A 21,379-nucleotide genomic window follows, 5' to 3' on the forward strand; every position below is an offset into this window, starting at 1 on the left:
GGATCCTCGAGTCCTAAGTTCAAGCCCTGTTGGCCACTGAATAAACACCAGGGGCTTGACTCAACCTGTCATCCTTCCGAGGTTGGCGAAATGAGTACCAGTGTACTGGTCCCGGTGTATGCCCTGGTTAGAATAGGTGTACCATATCCCTGTGTGTCGTAAGAGGCGACCAGGGTTGGCGTCAGAAGGGCATCCGGCCATAAAAACATTGCCTCAAGAAGGGAACCATGATTGCATGGAGCCTGCAAAAAGCAAACCCTGCTCAGCAGGGAAAAATGGCTGTAAAAAGGCTTTTTATTTTTAGCTCGCCTGTTCAAAGAACAGAGAGCTAGAGCGATACCCCCGGTGTGAGCATCAGCGTGAGCGTGAAAATGTAAAAGTTTTTGGTGCAAGTTATTTTTTCCTTTCTAATGTTTTTATCGACCACACTATTTTTTATACGCCCAATATATATATATATATATATATATATATATATATATATATATATATATATATATATATATATATATATATATATATATATATATATATATATATATATATATATATATATATATATCGGGCCGTATAATGTGATACCTGTCGTCCGTCCGTCCGTCTGTCCGTCTATCCGTTCCAGTCCGCACTCTAACTCCCAAAGTTTTCAACTTTCACGTTTCATATTTGGTACGTAGGTACAGACTGTGGAGATGGTGTGTCACGACATACATTCATCATCTAAAGTGGTTGCCATGGCAACCAGGATGCTGTTTTCCATGTAGTAGCACAATTCTGTATATACCTTCTTGTACGGGCGTATATTGTGCTCACTTGCGCTCTTGTTACTGATTACAATATACAAATACAGTACATATATTGCTTTAAAATTATTTGGATCAGACTTCACTGCAATGCTTTATAAAAAATATTAATTATTAGACTAGTCTTTTACAAACGATAAATGTAGAAACAGGCGAGCATTGGGTGGCTTTGAGACCAACTCTCTGGTTATCTATATATCATTGGGCTCATACCGGTATATCCATAGCAATGTTTTGTTTTTTTTACCGGGTAAGACCACGGAGACAGCTGGTAAGGTCGCCGTGCATTTTATGTTGGCACGCAGTGCGTGTTGAAAACACACACAAGCGTGCATATGCTTCTCATTACATAAAACGTACGGTCTTACTGATCGCATGTGTACTGCTCAGCTATAATTGGCATGCGCGATGACGGCATGTGCAGTATTGATAACCGGTAACTGGCACAGACAGCGATTGGTATCGGTAATTGGAACAGGCAGCTATCGGTTTTCGTAATTGGAAAAAGCAGCTATCGGTAATTGGAACAGGCAGCTATCGGTATCGGTAATTGGCACAGGCTTCCTAAAGCACACTCGATTCATATAAAATATGCAATTGCTTCAGAAACATCTGCAAGGACAAAGAAAAATGCGATCATTCATACGTTGCTGAGGTTCAAAGTCAAAACCTACTGTACCTACTTCCTGGCCAAGTACGTCTTGACATTATATGTTCCAGGCGTACCCAAGTGCAGAGGTGTCAGTTAATGCCCATGATTTTGGAATGAGATGTTGGACGAGCAGGTGTCGACATACTTTTGGCCATGTAGTGTATTTGGAAGGGGCATTTAAGGGAGATGAAACATTGTAAAATGCCATTGAAAAGAAGGTTTGAATCAGAAGAAAGAGGTTTTGGAAGTAAGTAATTTTGAGTGTTAAAATAGATAAAGATAATAAATAATTAGTGAAGGAGGTAGTTTCCACCAGAAGCAGAGGGTGCAAGACCAGAAGCCTTTTTTTATTTTTTTTGGACCACACTCGACTGACCATCAGTTTAAAATGTATTGATTAAAGAACCTTGGTTGTGAAATTGAATTGGGGTTATTTGTGGGGTTTTATTTTATTTCTTACTTTTTTGAGAAGTTTAGAGATGAAAAAGGATGAAGCATGACAAAGGAGGAGTGTGAGGGGAGGAAAGAAATACAAGGAACAATTGAATGTGTCAGTTTAACACTGACAATGACACAACCAACACGAGGCCAAGACAAACACAATCACAAAAGTATATTCATGAAACTATAAAGAGTACAGGGACCAAAATGACAACTGTTAGTCAAGACAGATCCATAATGGTATACTTAGCTTTTGAAGAAGTTTTCACAAAGCTGAGAAAACCTTGTGCATTTACTTGAGCCCTTATTTAAATAAAGGCAGGTCACGCCTGAAATGTTACTTCACCATTTTTATACGCCCGATATATATATATATATATATATATATATATATATATATATATATATATATATATATATATATATATATATATATATATATATATATATATATATATATATATATATATATCTCGGGGCGTATTATGTGATACCGGTCGTCCGTCCTTCCGTCCGTCCGTCCGTCTGTTTGTCTGTCCGTCCGTCCGTCCGTTCCTGTCCGCACTCTAACTCCCAAAGTTTTCAACTTTCACGTTTCATATTTGGTACGTAGGTAAAGACTGTGGAGACGGTGTGTCGCCACATACGTTCGTCATCTAAAGTGGTTGCCATGCCAACCAGGATGCTGTTTTCCATGTGGTAGCACAATTCTGTATATACACCTTCTTGTTCTTCATAAATTGACGTGTTTGAATATATAATTGCGTGCGTGCGCGCGTGCGTCACAGAGACTTTTTCGGGCGTATATTGTGCTCACTTGCGCTCTTGTTCTCACTGCCATTAGCATGGAAAATTCAACATGTAGAACACTGCATCCCATCAGCACTAAAATTTATTGGGTTCATCTAGGGAAAGATGCGAACAAAAAAAAAAATTATGACGTTATCCATCACCCGGTTTGGCAGCCATATATATATTTTTTTTTTAAAGGAAAAGTTATTCTCCAGAACCGCTTTAGAGATTGAAGTGAAACTGCACAAAAATGATCGGCTAGATATGCTGAATAAGTTTTGATAACTATGATGTCATCAGTCACATGGTCTGGCAGCCATCTTGGATTGACCCGAAAACCTTCAAAAATCTTCTCCAGAACAGCTAGACAGATTGAAGGGAAACTTCACAGACATGTTTCACACGAGTTGAGGATCGCAGTGATAAAGTATTCTGCAAGTGATAAAGAATATAATTGATGGGTCATGTGATTTGTGGTTTCAGATAAAACTTTATTGTGATGGAACAACGTCAAAAGATATTGTGATGCTTAACTAAAAGAGAATTGTTGTGTCGTATTGCGGTATTGTAATGTGGTGTCATTCTTCATTGTTCTTCTTCTTCATTCTTCTTCATCCATCACAATCCCACAACAAAAGTAAATTGTCAAAAGATGTCATGATGGTAATCCATAACAGGATTGTGGTGTCGTATTGTGGCATCGTAATGTGGTGTCATTCCTACCTTGTTTGATTGTTTTTTTGAGATTTCATTCCTTTATGTTTTTACTTTTAAAAAAAAAAGTTTATTTTCTTGTTATATTTACTGATGTGGTGTACAGATTAATGTGATATGCTCCACAATCAGAATATAAAAGTTGGAGCTACCATTAAAACAATACGGCCTCAAAACTTATGTTGCTTAATGTATCTGTGAGGAGTATAAATACATGTATAAGAGGTATCATGTATATTTTGAAGTATATTATATACAAGTGGTATGTTGTGTATATCTTCTCATTAGAATGTATTCTAAATATTCACTACTCAACCCCTTCTCACTATATATCAGAATAAACTTTTTGTTCGCTTCATTTTGCTAAAATCTCTCACTTGAATCACTTTTCATTTAATCTCCTTTTTTAGGTCATCTCTTCGAGCATGACCTAATAATATGGGTGTCCATGTCCTTCGATCCGTCTGTCCGTCCGTCCATCCGTCCTTCCGTTCACAATGACAATTCACAATTGTGGCATATGAATCTATGGGACAATATCTAAATTTGGTCGGGCCGGATTTTCGATATTCGCTTTCATTTTCGTGTCACGTGACTTCAAAGTTGGCAAAAAATGGGAAAATGACGATTTTCAAAATCTATCTCCTCCTACATTTCTCAAGCAATCTTGAATTTGATTGTGGCATATGAATCTATGGGACAATATCTAAATTTGGTCAGGACGGATTTTCGAATTTCTCTTTCGTTTTAGCGTCACGTGACTTCAAAGTTTGCAAAAACTGCCCTACCTTCAGGAGGCTATATATTCTCTATTGGGCATGGTTAAAGTTCGTGAATGGTGTCATTGCATAGCAGCTGACCTTGTATATTATATATTTGTACATTTTCCGCCGAAGGTGCAAAAGTTTCAAAACCCGAAATGTAAGCGTCGGCATTTATTTTCAAAATATAATTTCGAGCTGCGCAGTGGTCTTAGAGTCATAACTGAACATTGAGAACTTGTGGTATTATTTCTCGCAGAGATGACCGTCACTCCCGCACGGGGGTAATTTTTCATTAATTTGGTTACCAAATCTTGTTTTTCTGTCGCTGCTAGATCCTTTATATATTACCTCAATGCTATTAAAAATTTCAGAGGCCCTCTTCTGACTTGTCCATTTTTCTTTCTGCAGGTATCACCACAATGGATTGCAGGACAATGGGTTTCGATTTTTCCACAGGTGATATTTTCTTTACATACCAAGCATAGTGAATTTATCAAAATATGTAAAATCATGTTATAAAATGTAAGGCACTGCCAACTCACAGCTACCCAGTCAGCAAGCATCAAACAGAAGGTAAGACCTTATGTTGTTCTTATCATTGCTTTGCATGAGGCTGGGTGAGGGTGTGATCTGTATGTGCAAGCTTGGAATTATCGACCAAGTGTATTTTTTTTCTCTTATTTTTCCTATTTATTTTTTGTTTGAGCATAGAAATTACGAGTTCAGATCATGACAAATGTGTAAATGTGTTAACAAAACAGACCCTTATCTGAATTAAGTTACACAATGCTGTTGTACTTTGTTTCACCATTCCTCCCACACCCATTGTTTGTACAAGGCTGCGTCTGTCTTGGCCTTCAACTCTGCTGTTGGTCTCCCCCCCCCAATCCCACCCCCACTCTCAACTGTTCCTTTTGTCCTGTTGTGTCTTGATCTGTTCAGTGCACCAGTACCGGCTCTTCCACGAGCCTCGACTATGTACATGTACAAATTTTGTTTAAAAAATGACAATCTCGTAAGCACATTGGACAGAATGGAAGATAAAGCATTTGCAGGATGTAATAAAGTGTGTATTAAGTAAAGTCTATCAAAAAAAAGAGCACACTGGTCTGCGAAGGAAAATCAATATTCATGTAGTTTTTCAAAAAGTAATATACAGTCTTCAAAGTATTAGATTTCTCCGAAACAGTTTCTTTACATTTGGCAACACGATATTTCAGCAGACAATGGGGATACTCACGGGTTCAGATCCAGCCCCTTCATTTGCAAATTCATTCCGACACATGTATGAGTCTGATTGGACCGGGCGTAGTGGCGTGCGCCTGTAATCCGGCTACTCGGAGGCTTGGGTTGGAGGATCGCTTGAGGACGGGGGCTCTGCACTGGGCAGGGTGTAGAGCAGCCCGGAAACATGGCGAAACCCAAATCCTGATCCCTGTGTCGTAAGAGGCGACCAGGGTTGCGTCAGGAAGGGCATCCGGCGTAAAACCTGTGCCAAATCAGTATGCGGATCATAACGAATGATCCGCTGTGGCGACCCCTAACGGGAGCAGCCGAAAGATGAACAACAACATGTATGAGTCTGATTGGGTCCAGAACATGTTCAGGAATAAATTACCAACCTCAAGAAGATGTTGAAACGTGTTTAGATTTATGACCTCTGCTACCAAAGGTGGGCAGAGGTTATGTTTTCACCCCTGTTGTTTCTTTGTTTGGCTGTCTGAACAGGATATCCCAAAAAGTTGTGGATGGATTCAGACGAAATTTGGTGGAAATGTTGGGTGTGTGACAAGGAAGAATTGATTCAATTTTGGTGAAGATCCAAATCTTTATCTGAGAATTTTTAAAGTTATTCTTAATCATTGAGTGATGGGGATAAAACCCATTTATTAGCACAATATCTCAAAAAGATGGAGATGAGTTATGACAAAACAAGGTTGCTGAATTAGTTAGGTGACAAGAACAAGCCAATTAGATTTTGGTTCAGGTCCGGATCCAGATCCGGCCTATCAGTCGGATACAAAACCTAAACTGTTCAGCGTGGTGGAGGTATGCACTCCACCAAGTGCTGTTTGGGTTGATGATTTACTGGCAATTCATGAAGGGTTTATATTTCAGCAGGTGCTTCTTGTACCATATTTGATAACACTGACAGTAAATCCTCCAGCAAGGAAAGTTTGAATAATGGTCTTACATTGATGGGTTGAATGACTGATTGGACACAACTGAGGTTGTGGATCTATTGATGTAGGTAATCTACTGATGTGGATCCACGGCCGAGGTTGCGGATCCGCTGTTTGGAGAGTTTCTGTACTGACTACCTGCACTTACCACAATAATCCATCCACTGCCTGCACTTGTCACAATAATTGCCACACGAGGACACAGAGATATGCACAGGCATACACATGCACATGCGATTATACATATTTTTATGGTTGTGGGGGTAGATGGAGGAATTTCATTGAAAAGTTAGGATTGTATAGAGCCGCTTGGCCCGTGGACATGAAGGAGACATATCGATGTAAATTAAGTAGGGAAACTGTGAGCTTAAGTGTTGTCACCACACAGGGGGTGGTGCTGTTTTAATTAGATCGGGATTAAGGTCAACTTTCCCCAGTATGTATTTTCCCCCTGTGCCCTTTTCCCTATGTTTTTGTATTTCAAGACCGGCGATAAAGGGGGTTCACGTCCGTAAAACAACTACAACCGAGTTGCACGTCCAAGCAGGCAACAAAGCCCCACCTCCAAGGGTGACGGCTGGCGAGGCCATGCCCCTGGAGTGGATGATGAATGGGCATGACGTCAGAGAGCGGGTAGAAGGAAAGTGAGGTTAAGAGCAGGAGAACGGGGAGGACAGTTAGTTGTGAGAGGAACGTGGCTGAGACGGAGGATCTCGTTTTTGCTCTCCTCTCGGCACGACAAAATGGCTGCGCAATGCTTGCGTCGTGCTGTAAATTTGCCCGCGTGCTGGGCAAGACACTAGTCATTGACCGTTCGGCTCAGCCGATAAGTGTGTGCATTTCTGAAGAGGGACAAAGAGCGTGCCTCGTGGCCTTATCACGGGGCCTCGGATCGTCTCGTCGTATGTTCGAGGAGGAAGGTGGACGATCGGTGTGAGCGAACCTGTTGCAAGAGAGGAACATTTGGCATATCCGTTCATGAGGAGAAGCCGCACAGCAGTTGGTGTGCCCTGGCATTGAATACTGCCTCACAAATTACCTCGTATACATTTCCCACCCAGAGAGTGGCTCGGCGCCATTTTGTGCGCATCTTCCCATGCAGGACGAAGCAGCTCAATCACAAAGTTCAATAGAGACCATTTCTTGACAAAGCTACATGCCAAAATAAAGGGAGGATTTTCTTTCTTTTATTTTCCCCTTGTCTGTATTAAAGTCCTTGTGTAGAGGCACCTCGACTTGAGGTTTTCATTTACCTCACGTTTTATGATTACATTTTGGGTTATTACCCTTGTAAATATTTGATCTATTTTCATGAAATCCCCGTGTTTATTGTAAGTTACTGGTGTTGGCTATTTGTCGTGGGTTCGAGTATAAACCCCTTGTGCTGGGTACATCCATCTGCTCAGTCTTTGCCGCCCTTCCCCTCCCGCACACGCCATAATCTCCGAGGTTCACGTGTTCGCCTCGAAGGAAAAACGCTCAGCGATCCGGCCTGGGTGGTGTTAACCGCCCGTCCACAACAATTGGGTCAGGGGAATTAACCAACCACCAGGACCACGACACTATTATAAACACACATATTGATATGGGATTATACATATGATACGTCTCGCACGCACACACGCACACACACACACCCCTTTTCACTTTTAAATCTCTTTCCCTGTCTAGTATTACATTTGTCTGTTTGTGTCCATAATAATCTTTTCTTTTTCAAGGGAATGCAGTCACCTCCATCACCAGTAATGTATCCACAGCCACAGGAACGTACGTTCATGAACATGGATCATCCATACGACGGATTTTATCCTTCATTTCTACTGCCCTTCATGGATGGACCCCATGCAGAGGTAAAAAAATTTAATTAAGAGTTTGCTTTTTCATAACCCTTTACCTTTGTGGGAACAATCTTCCTGAACCTATTGTCTCTTGCTCATCTCACCAATCAATCTTTTTCGCCATTCTATGCAATATTGATTGGAATTTTCTATGGGCTCGAGAAAAAGTCTTATCATTTAAGCTTAAGGTATGCATACAAATCTGTGAAAGCCATATCATTTGTGTTGTGTCAGATGCAGTTGCTCGTCCTCTTTTGTCCGTTGAATATCACAACCAAATATATTGATTGTTATGTGGATGGCAACCACCAAACAGAACACAACCACAACCGATTGGTCACCGATGCTCAATGAAGCTGATGCTTCAAAGATGTCTGAACTAAAACTTTTGAATGAGCCGACACTGAGCTGTTGCCGCTGGCTTGTGAATGAAGTTCTAAAACAAGGTAATGACAAGTAGAGGTACATTCAAAGTATGGTGCCCCCATACCAAATAAATAAATGAACCAATGTCACCCCCAGGGTGACCAGTATCTTGCCAAAATGTGAACATGAATGACTTCTTTAAGGTCACACTGAGGTGAACAGAACTGCTATCCACGAGGAGCGACTCCTTGAGGAATATCTGCCTACGAGAGATTCCGATGATAATCATTTTACAGAGTGACCATGAACAATACGTGTTTGCCTCATAACGTTAGCCAATGACGTCATAATGGCTAAAGCATGACATATCTCGAAAACACTCATCGAGGACTTCAATTTGAGGTACTACAGGATATGGTTCCTAAAACTTGAAAATTTGAGAGGTATTACTCGATATGGTTTCTAAGATTTCAAAATTTGACCTTGGGGTCAAAAACTTTCGACCTCCAGCACTAACCATGAAGGTCAAGGCCGATCACCACCAAAAATTAATCAGCTGAGCGCCAGACCAGGAACTATATTCCCATGAAGTTTGAAGACAATCCGATCAAAATTACTAAAAAAAATAAGGGTTTCGTTGACTCCCCTGATTTGCGACAAAGTGACCTTGACCTTTGACCTTGACCTTGAAATTTTTATGCGCTGAAAGGGACCTCTATAGGCCTCTGATATGCGAAGTTACAAAAATATCCAATGATAACTGTGCTCTGCAGAGTGATCGATACGTGATTACAGACAAAAAGAAAAAATAAACCATACAAGCTGACTAACATATCTTGCAAAAACTTCGTTTTGGCAAGATAATAACAAATTCTCCAGCGCACGGCGATGCTGCTGTGCAGCACGCGGAGACGGAATTGGGAGAGAGCGGTACACATCGGAGATAAATATGTATCGGATGTGTCAATAAAAGGTTAACCACTTCAAAACTTTATTAACCAAAACATTGAGTAATAAAACAAAAAATTAACTCGGAAAATGAAAACCAAATCACGGAGAAATGAAACTCATTATGCGTTAATGCGCTTATAGTTGAAGTGTTCGATGTGAGCACCCCCACGCACACAACATGCATTCACATGAGTTACGAAGTTTTTAATGACCGTTCTGCAAGTTTTAATGGTTACTGTCTGCACATAAGCCTCATCTGCCGCCTTCAGATCTGTGGTGTTCCTTGTACACATTATCCTTTCAAGCTCCCCAGAAGAAAAAAATCCAGCGGATTGAGGTCGGGGCTGTGTGGAGACCATTCATTTTCCATACGCAAACTGAGAACTCATCTGCATTTTTGACGCAGAAAGGCAATTGTTTCATTGGCTGTATGCGGGGTAGCACCTTCTTGCATGAACCACTGTCGCCAGAGGGCTGCAGTGCTCATCGATTGCTTCAAGTATTCGTAAAATGTGTTGACAGTCGACCGGTATCGTTCGAGTGATGGTAACCGTTCTTCTGTTTTTGTCTTCAAACCAATACGGCCCAAACACACCTCTGTAGCTGACAGCCACAAAAGCATTGACTTTCTGACCCTTAAGCGACTTCTCTTCAACCTCATCTGGGCATTGACTTCCCCAGAAAATGTTGGGGAGAAAGGGGAGTGGGACAAATTTATCTATGCAAAGAATGCTTTAACCTCAGCATTGCCCATGTAAAAAAGGAAATTGTAATACCCTCTGCCACCATCACCATGTGGTGCTACATGGTACACAATTACGTTGTCCCCCCCCCCCGCACCTCCCACATCCCCGTGCGAGGCCGTGGTCACACAGCCTATGACACACACACACACACACACACACACACACACACACACACACACACACACACACACACACACACACACACACACACACACACACACACACACACACACAGTTGTTTGTAACTTAAAAGATGTGGCTGTGCACAAGGGGGGTGGGGGGGGGAGAGACAGACAGACAGAGATGGACAGTGGCATTTATTTATAGATTTATATGCTCTTGACTCACTGTTGCAAGTTACATCCAATTTGTGCTGCTCCTGTCTGCATGCTACAATAAGGACTCTCAATTTTTCAAATTAATCCTCATTTCAGAACAATATTCATTTGAAAATGACATCCTTTCCCAAGAAACAGTCAATGGAGCCAAGCTCCTTTCCCCCCAGCCCCCACCCATCTCCACCATATTGTCAGATACATACAGTGAAAACCAAAATTCAAGGATATCTCAATATAACTCCTATAGCATGCACAGTAAATCCCAAGACCAAAAACTTAATAAGTTTGAAATTTATCTCCCCTTTTTGTACACATTGACATTTATATATTGCATTCTCTTGAGCACACCCTTGTAAAGACATTAATGTTAAACAAGACCAAACAATAACTTTCCATGTCAGTTATGCAACTCACAATTTGTGTTTCCTGAAGTTCTGTGACTCTTCCTTCCTTCATCTGTATTCGCACATGGTCAAGTTTCACATATCATAGTTAACAATGACAAAGCATGCATAACTTTGACTTCAGACTATAGCATAACTTTTACATGACACTGTTACATTTTTTTTTCCCAGCTATCAAAGCTAATATTACAACCGCAGCTATTTTTCAAAAAGTGCTGTTATTGTTCTCCATAATTTTAGGCCATTTTTATCATCAATTCTTTTTTTTTTATCTACAAACAATATTTTCAGATAAGCACATGTAATAACTATAATGGCACTCGGGAGAGCGCATACCTCCGCCACGTAATGCCTGATCCACGAGAACATATCGGATCCAATACGTTTTTGAAATATCATGATATACTGTATGTGTGTTTATATATATATATATATATATATATATATATATATATATATATATATATATATATATATATATATATATATATATATATATATATATATAATTTTTTGCCCAATCTCTCAATGGTGAAGAATCACTTTGAAAATTAAACAATTCTCGTATCCAGATCCAGATTCGGATCTTCACCAAAATCAAATCAATTTGTCATTGTCACACACCCAACATGTCCACAAAATTTCATCCGGATCCGTCCACAACTTTTTGAGATATCGTGCACACAGACAGACAGAAAGGGGTGAAAACAAAACCCCCTTCACCTTCGGTGGCAGAGGTAATAAGCTCATCTGGTGCCAAAATAAAACAGAATTATATATAATATCTGTATATTTACATTTCGATTTGTTCAATATCAGATAACCCTTTTTATTCTTCTTCTTCTTCTTCTTCCTCTGTGCTAGCCATTTGCAGAATATACTGGTGCTGTACCATATCCTGCTTCACGACCAAGCATGCCTGCTCTCGGTCAGGAACACTTCAAGGTTGATTTTTTTTTTCCAGATCCCTCAGGAAATATAAGATGAATGATGGTGTTGTTTTACACATATAGATTTTTAATTGTCAAAAATAGCAAATAGTTGCACACCTGACAACTGCATGAAAAGAGAGGTTTACAGCCCCTTGCCACAACTGTTAATAACACAATTGGACATGAGATAACAAACGTACTCTGCAAATAGTCGTGCTACAGGCTCAATTTACTAGAAATTGGCAGCTCACGGATCTATCAGGCTGCCTCATCTATCAGTCCGTCTCTGCAATCTCGAAGGGTGTCAGTAATTATCGGCTTCTTATAATCTGATTGACCAATTTAATTATATCCAGGGAAGCATCCATTGAACTGAAATGTTTTTGCAAGTATGGCGTGTTGCGAGACAAAGCAGACACATTGCTGAGGAAATAAAAATAGCACTCGGTAGAGCCCATACCTCCGCCAGGCTGAACAGTTAAAGTTTTGTATCCCAATGATAGGCTGGATCTGGACCTCCAAAATCTAATCTGGCTTGTTCTCGTCACCTACCCAACTCAGCCACGAAGTTTTGTCATAACCTGTCCAAATCATTTTCAAATATCATGCTATATATTACTTTTGGCCCCATCTCTCAGTAGTGAAGATTCGCTTAAAATTAAAAAAAATTATCGTATCCAGATCTTCACCAAAATCGAATCAATCAGTCTTTGTTACATACCCAACCTGTTCACCAAATATTGTCCAAATCCATCCATAACTCCAGATTTTGACCGTTTTTTATTCCACATGATCCGATCCTCTGAACTAAAATTATATTTTGATTCCTCTTCTTGCATATGGCCAATATGGATTGCGCTAAAGTTTAATGTCCAGATTTTGCAGCCATGTGGCTGCCTCAGGGGTGAGTTGGTGGAGGGCTAAAAGGCCTCCCGATAACTTCCGCAAGGGACAGTACGACGTGATGTGCTCCATCGTCTGAACTCTTCCAGTCACAGATTGTATCCAGCCTCATCCTCCATCGGTGGAGGGTGCAACCACAATGGCCCTGTCCAATGTGGAGCCTGTTGAGGGCTGTCCCTTGCTGACATAGGCGTGTGAAACCGGGTGGAATAATAGTTGGATCATGTACAATATGTTTATTAGGAGCTGTGGCAGCCTCCCAGCTGGCCCTCCAAAGTCTGTTTTGCTTCATTGAGCTCCAGTGAGGAGTTCGGCACGGTTCCATGGTGGTTTTCGGGACTTGAGGCGACAGCATGGATGTTCAGTGAGAAGGCGCTGGGCTGGAATTTTGGGAGCCAAAATGCGGCTGAAGTATGGGGATAACAGCACATCCCTACAGATAGCTGGTGGAGCAATGTTGCAGAGGATAGGAAGCCACTCTGTCTTTGTTGGCTTGAGGGTTCCAGACACTGTTCTCATCGCAGAATTTAACTGAACGTCAATGGCCTTCGAATGGGCACTCGCCGACCATACTGGCACACAATACTCTGCCGTCGAGTCTATGAGGGCGAGAGTTGATGTGCGTAAGGTGTTAGCACCGACTCCCCACTATGTTCCGTCCAGTTTCCGGATGAGGTTTACCCATGCCCTCACCTCCTTGCATATTTGCAGGTGTTATTTGTAGGGCAGGGTCCAGTCAAATGTAACCCCAAGATATTTGGGATAACGGACATTTTCAACTTTCATACCACAGAATGTCACATCTACCTCTGCATTTGCTGAATGATTGCAAAGATGGTGGGTGCAGACTGCTGTTTTGTTGGGGTTTGGGTGGAGCTTCCATTTGTGTAAATACTTAGACAGTATGCCCAGATCTCTGGTGAGTTGGTTCCCAACAGATTTTAGGTGGGGTATCTGCACTACGAGTGCGATACCATCAGCCTAAGACGAGTTTGAAGGAGGTCATCGTTGGCAGGTTGCGAACATTGGTGTTAAAGAGGGTGGGGGCAAGAACAGATCCTTCAGGGAGGCCATCGTTTAGTGTTCAAACACGGCCAATTTTGCTGTGGAGGCTAACGTGGATCTTTCGGTCCTCAAGGAATACCGATGGTAGTCTGTTTGTCAGAAGACAGTGGAAGACTTTCGAGACTTTGAGAAGGAGCCCTAGATTGTGTCATGGACCGATGACAGGTCCACCAAGGCAGTTGCCATCTTTTGTTTTCTCTGGAAGCCAGCCTCGATGATGGTGGAGAGGGCAAGAACCTGATCGCAGGTATGGCGGGGCCCCCTGCTCATCAGGTAGTAAGGCCTCCATGGTGGGGATTAGACGGGATAGTAGGACCCTCTCCATCAGCTTTCCCGTCACTGATAGGAGAGCTATAGGGTGGTTGTTGCTGGGCAAGTCTGCTGGCTGACCAGTTTTTAGGATGGCAATAACATTAGCCTTCTTCCAGGCTGCAGGAATTTGCTCTGTTTCATGGACGGCAGTAAAAATGGCTGCCAACCAGATACGGCCCTTTTCCCCAAAGTTTTAAAGGAATTCAGGGAAATTTATGTTGGCCCCTGTGGCTTTGCAATTTTTGGTTGCCAACAGTGCGGCGCCAATGGGGCCGCCAGGTGGCTGCTCAGTGGGCTTTCGTGGAGGTATTGGAGTAATCCCTTTTTACCTCCTGCCTTAGTGATTTGGAGGTCAGTGCCTTTGAGGTCTGCAGGAGGTGAGATGCGCTGAAATCAGGGGAAACTCTTGGGATGGCAGCAGTGGTGTTTTCTGCGGCACCCAGTTTACTCAGCAATGCCCATGTCGTGCGGCTGCTGTGGGTGAAGTCTGTTGACTCCACCAACTCCTTCCAGCGCTTCAGACATTGTGTGGAGAGCCTCATTTAGTGGCTGTGCGACATCCAGGTTCCCATTTTTGGTGTGTTCCTTTAGAAGCCTTTCAGTGTCTGCTGTCTAGCAAGGTGTGTAGATCTTGCGGAAGCCACACAGTTTGGTGTTGGTCACAGCAGAGAGAAGGAGGGGCACAAATTCCACGTATTTAGCTGGGACAGGTGGTATATCCTCGATCTGGATTCAGCTTCTTTGGGGAAAGTGGTCCAATTAGCTTTCCAGAAGTTCCAATGTGGTTTTGGCTTGGAGTGCACCAGCGCAATCTCAATACCAATGCGAATGGCAGTGGGGCGATGTTGGCTTTTTGGAAAGGGGGCAAGAACTCTTCTCGATGCCATCATTGGTTGCCCTCTGTCATCCTTTGTCAGGAAGCAGAGGTCGGGATTTATTCCGGTCTGCTACCGTCCCGAGGAGAAAGTCTTTGGCTGCTTGAGGTCAAACAGCAGGTGAAGATCAGCCATCGACGCCCATTCGGTTCGCTGTTCTCTGGCCACTTCATTTTCCCGATATCCCCATTCATTGTAGTGGCTGTTAAAATCCCCGATGCAAACCACGGGTTGGTTGTATTTGGGGAGGGCAGGTGATGGCTATATTTGTGTGGGCGGCTTGTACACATTTGCAAGTGACACCGGTTACATTTACTGCCGTGTGTAGTAAGTTATTCTCTATGGTTTCGACGTTTCAAAACCGTGTCTGATGTTGGTGGCGAGGCCATGTTTTGCTGTGTTAACAGAGGCCACGGGGTTGGAGAATGAAAATATTTTGATTATATACTATAATTAGTCCATGAGAGTAGATCTTGGAACATCATGTCATATAATGCATAAAATCGATCCAAGCTCCTAATTTGAAAACTAAAGCACTGACAAAAGCGATGTATACAGCGTTTCTTAGATATTTGTATGAGACATTTGATGATATGAGTGAGGAAAGTGAAAAAAAAAAATTGAGCACTTTATCATTGAGAAACCCTTGCGGCCTTTTCCACGTCAAGGCATTGTTGAGCAGGCCAAAAACAATAGCGAATTAGGACCCCAGCGAGGGAGAGTGGGGTAACCGAGCACCAGTGAGGGAGCACCCAATGAAGGATATAATTGAATAAGGCCGTTAATTATCTTCAAAAAGAGGTGTTTAAAGTAACCTAAACACCCAATTTTCATTCATTCATGCACAACCGTGGAGTTCCCTTCATATGCATTCAAAGTTTGGGGCTGCTCAGTTTCATGTTTTGAGTTATGGAGACTGATGGAGTGACTGACATTTATTAGTATGGATCAATTAGTTCCTGTTGTTTGTTTTTTTTGTTGTTGTTCCTCCTCCTCCTCCTCCTCCTCCTCCTCCTCCTCCTCCTATGGTAAGAGCAGGTCAGGTATGGGAGCACGCGCCGGAGCAGCGTGTCGCTGCGTCCACTTTCCACCGGTACCACAGGGGCCTCCGTCTGGCCAACCTCCAGGCAGATGCCTGGCCCATCCCCATCTCCTTGAGATGCCGATCAACCTGCTGCAAACACGAGACACATGGTCGACCCAATGGCCTCCTCCACTCACCAGGCTCACTCGCTGAGAAAATCTGGTGAGCAGGATCAGCATCAGGAAAAAAGAGCCACATGTCCATAAAGCCACAGCTGACGCTCACAGACGATGCGGTCAACAAATCTCATGAGTCCCTCTTAGCAACCGCTCATTGAACACAAAGTCTGACCAGCGATAGCCAAGGATTCTCCCAAGAGACCTGGTACCAAAGGAATTAGGTCTCCATCCCAGATTCCTGGTCAGAGTCCAAGTCCCACATTCGTACAGCAAGACGAGAAGCACCAAGGACCTGAAGACTCGGACTTTCGTCCTCCTGCACAGGTACCGATAGCTTCATACCCCATGATCCAGTGAATCCATGACGCCCCAGGCCCGAACTAGATGTCTATTGACCTCTGGCTCAAAGCCAGCAGAGATATGAATATCACTGCCAAGATAAATGGATCTCTCTGTGACCTCAACATCTTCACCACAAGCGGGTACAGACAAGACAGCAGCATCCAAGATGTCATTGAAAGCCTGAATCTTAGTTTTGACCCAGGAAACTTGTAATTCCAGCGATTCCAACTCAATCAGCAAGTCAAGGGCCCCCAAAAGGATATCCAGAGACTCCACAAAGATGACTGCATTATCTGTGAAATCAAGGTCAGAGATCTTGACATTCCCAAACGATTCACCACAACTTGATCTCTCCAACATCCTCCCCAGAATCCAATCCATACAAGTGCTAAAACGTGTGGGGGCCATTACACACCCCTGATTAAATCCAGTTACAACTGGAAATAAGTCGGAGATGGTATCACCACATCGCACAGCACGCTCAGCACCCCAGTATGGTTTAGACATCAGATTGATCAATTTTGGTGGCACCCCACGAAGACCAAGAATCCTCCAGAGGGCATCCTGATTCATTGAATCGAATGCTTTGCAGAAATCAACATAGGTTGCAAGCAGCTCCGTCAAAACTCTCATCTGCATTCGGTGAGGACCCGAAGGGCAAGGATACGGTCAATTGTTGACTGCTTTGGTGAAAAGCCTGACTGCTCTGGGTGCTGGTGCTCAAGCAGATGGTGATGGTGGCGAACCCTATCAGGAATTATCGGATCAAAGACCTTGCTTGGCAATGGGAGCAGCGTCACCCCTCAGTGGATGTTGCTGTTCTGGCGATCAACCTTCCCTTTCCATTGAGGGACAACAAGGCCCCTATTCCAGTCATTTGGGATGATGCCTGTGTTCCAGGCAGAGCACAGAACTACATGTAATGACATGAGTACAGCATTTCCACCAGCCTTGAGAAGTTCAGCATGGATGCCACAAAACCCAGGAGCTTTACCCCATTTCAACTGGTTCAGCACAGCCTATGTTTCCACAAACGAAGGTGGATCACAATTGATTGGAGGGTCAGCAATAGGGATTGGAACACCCCTGACGTCCAACTCAACAGCTGGTAGATCAGCCTTGCACAGCTGCTCAAAGTAAGCGAGCCTTCACCTCGGACACTTTTGTCAAGAGTCCACCACCCTCCTCTCTAACTGCCCTACACCGAGGGACGGGCTTAGAGGAACGCAATGCGCAAATTCCCCTGGAAGCAGGACAAGAATCACTTGACCACAGGTGATGCTCTTCCCGCTCACAGATTCCTCACACATAGACCTCCTTGTCTACCCTCAGCGCACGTAGTTTTTACTCCTCAACTCCCTGAAAATCTCAGCTCTGCCATTAAGCCTGGCCCTGCGATGCTGGTAAATGGTATCTAGTGTCCCTTGAGAGTCAAAATTCTTTTTCGTCCTTCAGTGAGTTCCAAGACATCCAACAGCAACATCAAGGACGGTGGTCTTGAAGGCACTCCACAACTCTTCAGGATCCCCCAAAGCACACAGACCCCCCAAATCCCCACTCAGCCTGTTCACAAACTCCTCAGCTCCCCTCTCTCCTTGAGCTTGCCAACATCCAGCCTCAGCTGGATGGTACCATTCTCCCAGATTTAAGCTGCAACTTCAGAGTTGCTATCACAAGCCTGTGGTCAGTATTGATGAACTGAGCACTCCGGTAGACCCTGCAGTTCTGGACCATCCTCCAGCAACAATCAACGAGCACATGGTCGGTCTCCTTTGCCACACCACCAGCGTTGGAATGCTATGTTCAGCGATGAGCCTGTGGGTGCTAAAACCATGAACCAGCCACCCAAAGTCCATGACTTCTTGCAATGTCATTGAACTTAGTGCTATTCTGGTTCACAGTTCCAGACTCATGGGGACTAACACGTTTCATAACCATTCCTATCAGTTCCAGTCGATGCATTAAAATCTCCCAAGACTAGAAGAGTATCTTGCCTGGGGCACTGATCAACGACAGTCTTGAGCATGGCATAGAATGCGTCCTTCATGGTGAGATCACTCGCCTCATTCAGAGCATACACAGAGACCAGGGAAACGACACTCACGGAGTAACAAATCCTTAGTCTCATCATGCGGTCATTGATCGTTGTTACCACAATTATCATTGGAGTCTGCTTATTGGACACAGCTACAGCAACTCCTTGGGCATGGTAACCATAAGAGCAACCAGACCAATAGTAGGTGTAATCACCCGCCATGATCTCGCCACTATCCAGTCTTTGAACCTCAGAGAGAGCTGCAATACCGATGTTCAAACACTTCAGCTCAGATAAGAGAGACAGGTGATCATCTTCTCTTTGGGATAGGACATTCCAGGCACCCACCCGAAGGGACCACCTCAGGTTAACCCAAGGAGACCACCGTCTGGTGGACGACACCTCAGCACCACCCTGTGACACACACTACCGCAATCTGACCCGGGAAAGTTTCCCCATGGTTTTCCTCCTGTCAAACATTGGGGGTCTCGATGGTTTTGCCCCAATCCCGTCATCCGGCGAGCTGCCCTGGAGAAGGCAGCTGCACAGGATGTACTCCCACAGGGTGGGTTTTCAGATATATTTGTGTTTTGCGGAGTGAAGGGTTTTCCGGTGGCTGGAGTGCAAATCCTGCCACTAACCTCCTAAAAAAAAAGTAACCCAACTGCAGGAGGATGTCCGTAGACACAGTTGGGCATTAGATATGAATGGCTGTTGGTTCACAAGGAGCTCCTCTGCCCTTTGAGCAGGAAATAAAAGCTGGAAATGAGATTAAAGGTGTGAAATAACAGAAAACAAGAAGTAAAGCAAATGAGTTACAAAAAAAGGCGTTATAAAACGTTAAAAGCACATCGATATTTCAAAAAAAGAAGAAAAAAGTAAATCCAATCAGAGCCAAATGAGGAGGAGAAAAGAGGGAGGATGACGGAGGTAACCTTAACAGCTACAGGTCAAGCAAGCCTTGAGTTGATGAGGGATTTAGTGTTGAATGATGGTGTTTGACTACTTTGGAAAAGGTGTTTAGTAAATGGAGGAGATAAGGGGCACCTTCAGCTGGCACCCATTAATTGATTGTTGTGATGTGACTGATTATTATATTTACTACATTTACCAAATTTGTTGGACGTGAACTCTGTTGTGATTGTGAAGTTTATATCTATCTTGTTATTCTCTTTGAAATTTATACTTTAAATTATCCCTGAGTTTGATTAATCACAGGCTATTCTCAGTGGAACATAAATCAATGCTACAAATATATATTTTCTCTTCAACATGTTTCATACGTGTCTGGCCATGGCTACAGGAGAATTTCTACTCAGCCCGCGGTGTATATCCAACACCACCGTCAAATGGACCATTGCCAAAACATCGCATGCACCGTGTAAACCAAGGAATGCGTGCACGTCGAGCAACACGCTCTGAGGATGCCATCCTTAGCACCAATTCAATGCCAAAGAATAAAGAGTAGTGAGTAATTGCATTTGTTTCTTTTATTTGCTGTGCAGCTTTTAGAAAAGCCTGTTGGGCTTACATAGTGCATCTTTCTTACTTTTTCAGTAGATTGTAGAAATATTAAATATGTTTCTCTTGCGCACAAGAATGCACATTGTCCTTTTACACTTTTGCTTGTAGAAGTACAAAAGTTAGTTAAATTTGCTCAAAAACCAATTTCATTTCTTCATCGTTTTTATGTAATGACAATCATTTATTGCTAATGTTTGCTTGATTTTTGTCAACTTGTAAAACTGCTAAGTTTTTGAACTACAAACAGTATTTGCCTGTGACTAAACTCATTGCAAAAATCCTCTTGCTGTTGAATTGCATTTGATCTTTTAGTGATGTCCTTGGCATTGTAATGTGTCTTGTGCTTGTCAATGAAACTTAGCTGGATGTGTTTGAATTGAATACAATAATTAATAAACTGTTGACTACAAATTACTGACAGGCTTTGTTTATTTTTAATAGGAAATTCAAGGCTGGGTTACACATTTTATTTCGCAAAAACAATGATTCACTTCGATTGAGGTAAGAAACTAAAACACGTGTTGCTTATTGGAGTGTTGTAAATTGATAAACATAAAGGTTGTAATCCACGTATTTTCCTATTATGCCAAAGCATTATGGTTAATTAAATAACATGTATAAGTTTGAGTGTTGTTACGCGCGGCCTCCCTGCCTCAAGCAAGTGCCCTGAAAGTACACGAAGGGCCACACGGCAGACAATTAAAACGATCACTTTAAACTTTTCCATCAATCAACCAGGTGACAACCATCACAGGACATGAAACAAAAGGACATATAAAATGCAATTTATTAATATCCACTGTAGTCCGGGAGCCATGGTGTTGAACCTGGTTTTGTTGGGTAAAGTTTTTTTCTCTGCTGATTCTTGTAGCTTGAGGGTACCTCTTCAAAATACAGGGGGGGGGGGTGCCCGGTGATATCCCTTGAGCTTTTTATATATTAACCCCTTGATGCCTGAAGCGCCAAAATCCGAGAAAAATAGGGATTTATGAGAGTTCATGCAGAATACTAAAAGCTTGGTGTTGGCTCAGTTGGTTATGGTGGTGGCTTGGGATCCTAGGGTCCTGAGTTCAAGCCCTGTTGGCTGCTGAATTAATATACACCAGGAGGTTGACTCAGCCTGTCATCCTTCCGAGGTCAGCAAAATGAGTACCAGTGTACTGGTAAGGGGGACACTGCATCAGCGGCATAGCCGC

General features: G+C 42.9%; 1 protein-coding gene across 1 annotated transcript in view; it reads left to right on the forward strand.

The window, feature by feature from the left end:
• The window catches only part of BOLL (boule RNA binding protein), an 88,057-nt gene extending 67,460 nt beyond the window's left edge, over positions 1–20,597 (forward strand). The window contains exons 6-9 of the mRNA XM_085872163.1: positions 4,575–4,622; positions 8,068–8,199; positions 11,857–11,937; positions 19,963–20,597. Of these exons, the coding sequence (XP_085728289.1) occupies positions 4,575–4,622; positions 8,068–8,199; positions 11,857–11,937; positions 19,963–20,127 (426 nt within the window). The 3' untranslated portion in view covers positions 20,128–20,597. The remainder of the gene's footprint in view (positions 1–4,574; positions 4,623–8,067; positions 8,200–11,856; positions 11,938–19,962) is intronic.
• Positions 20,598–21,379: the final 782 nt, after the last annotated feature.

The sequence above is a fragment of the Eptatretus burgeri genome, chromosome 3, assembly GCF_056783735.1.
Source record: "Eptatretus burgeri isolate ZD-2024b chromosome 3, Ebu_testis_v1, whole genome shotgun sequence".
Classification (NCBI taxonomy): domain Eukaryota; kingdom Metazoa; phylum Chordata; class Myxini; order Myxiniformes; family Myxinidae; genus Eptatretus; species Eptatretus burgeri.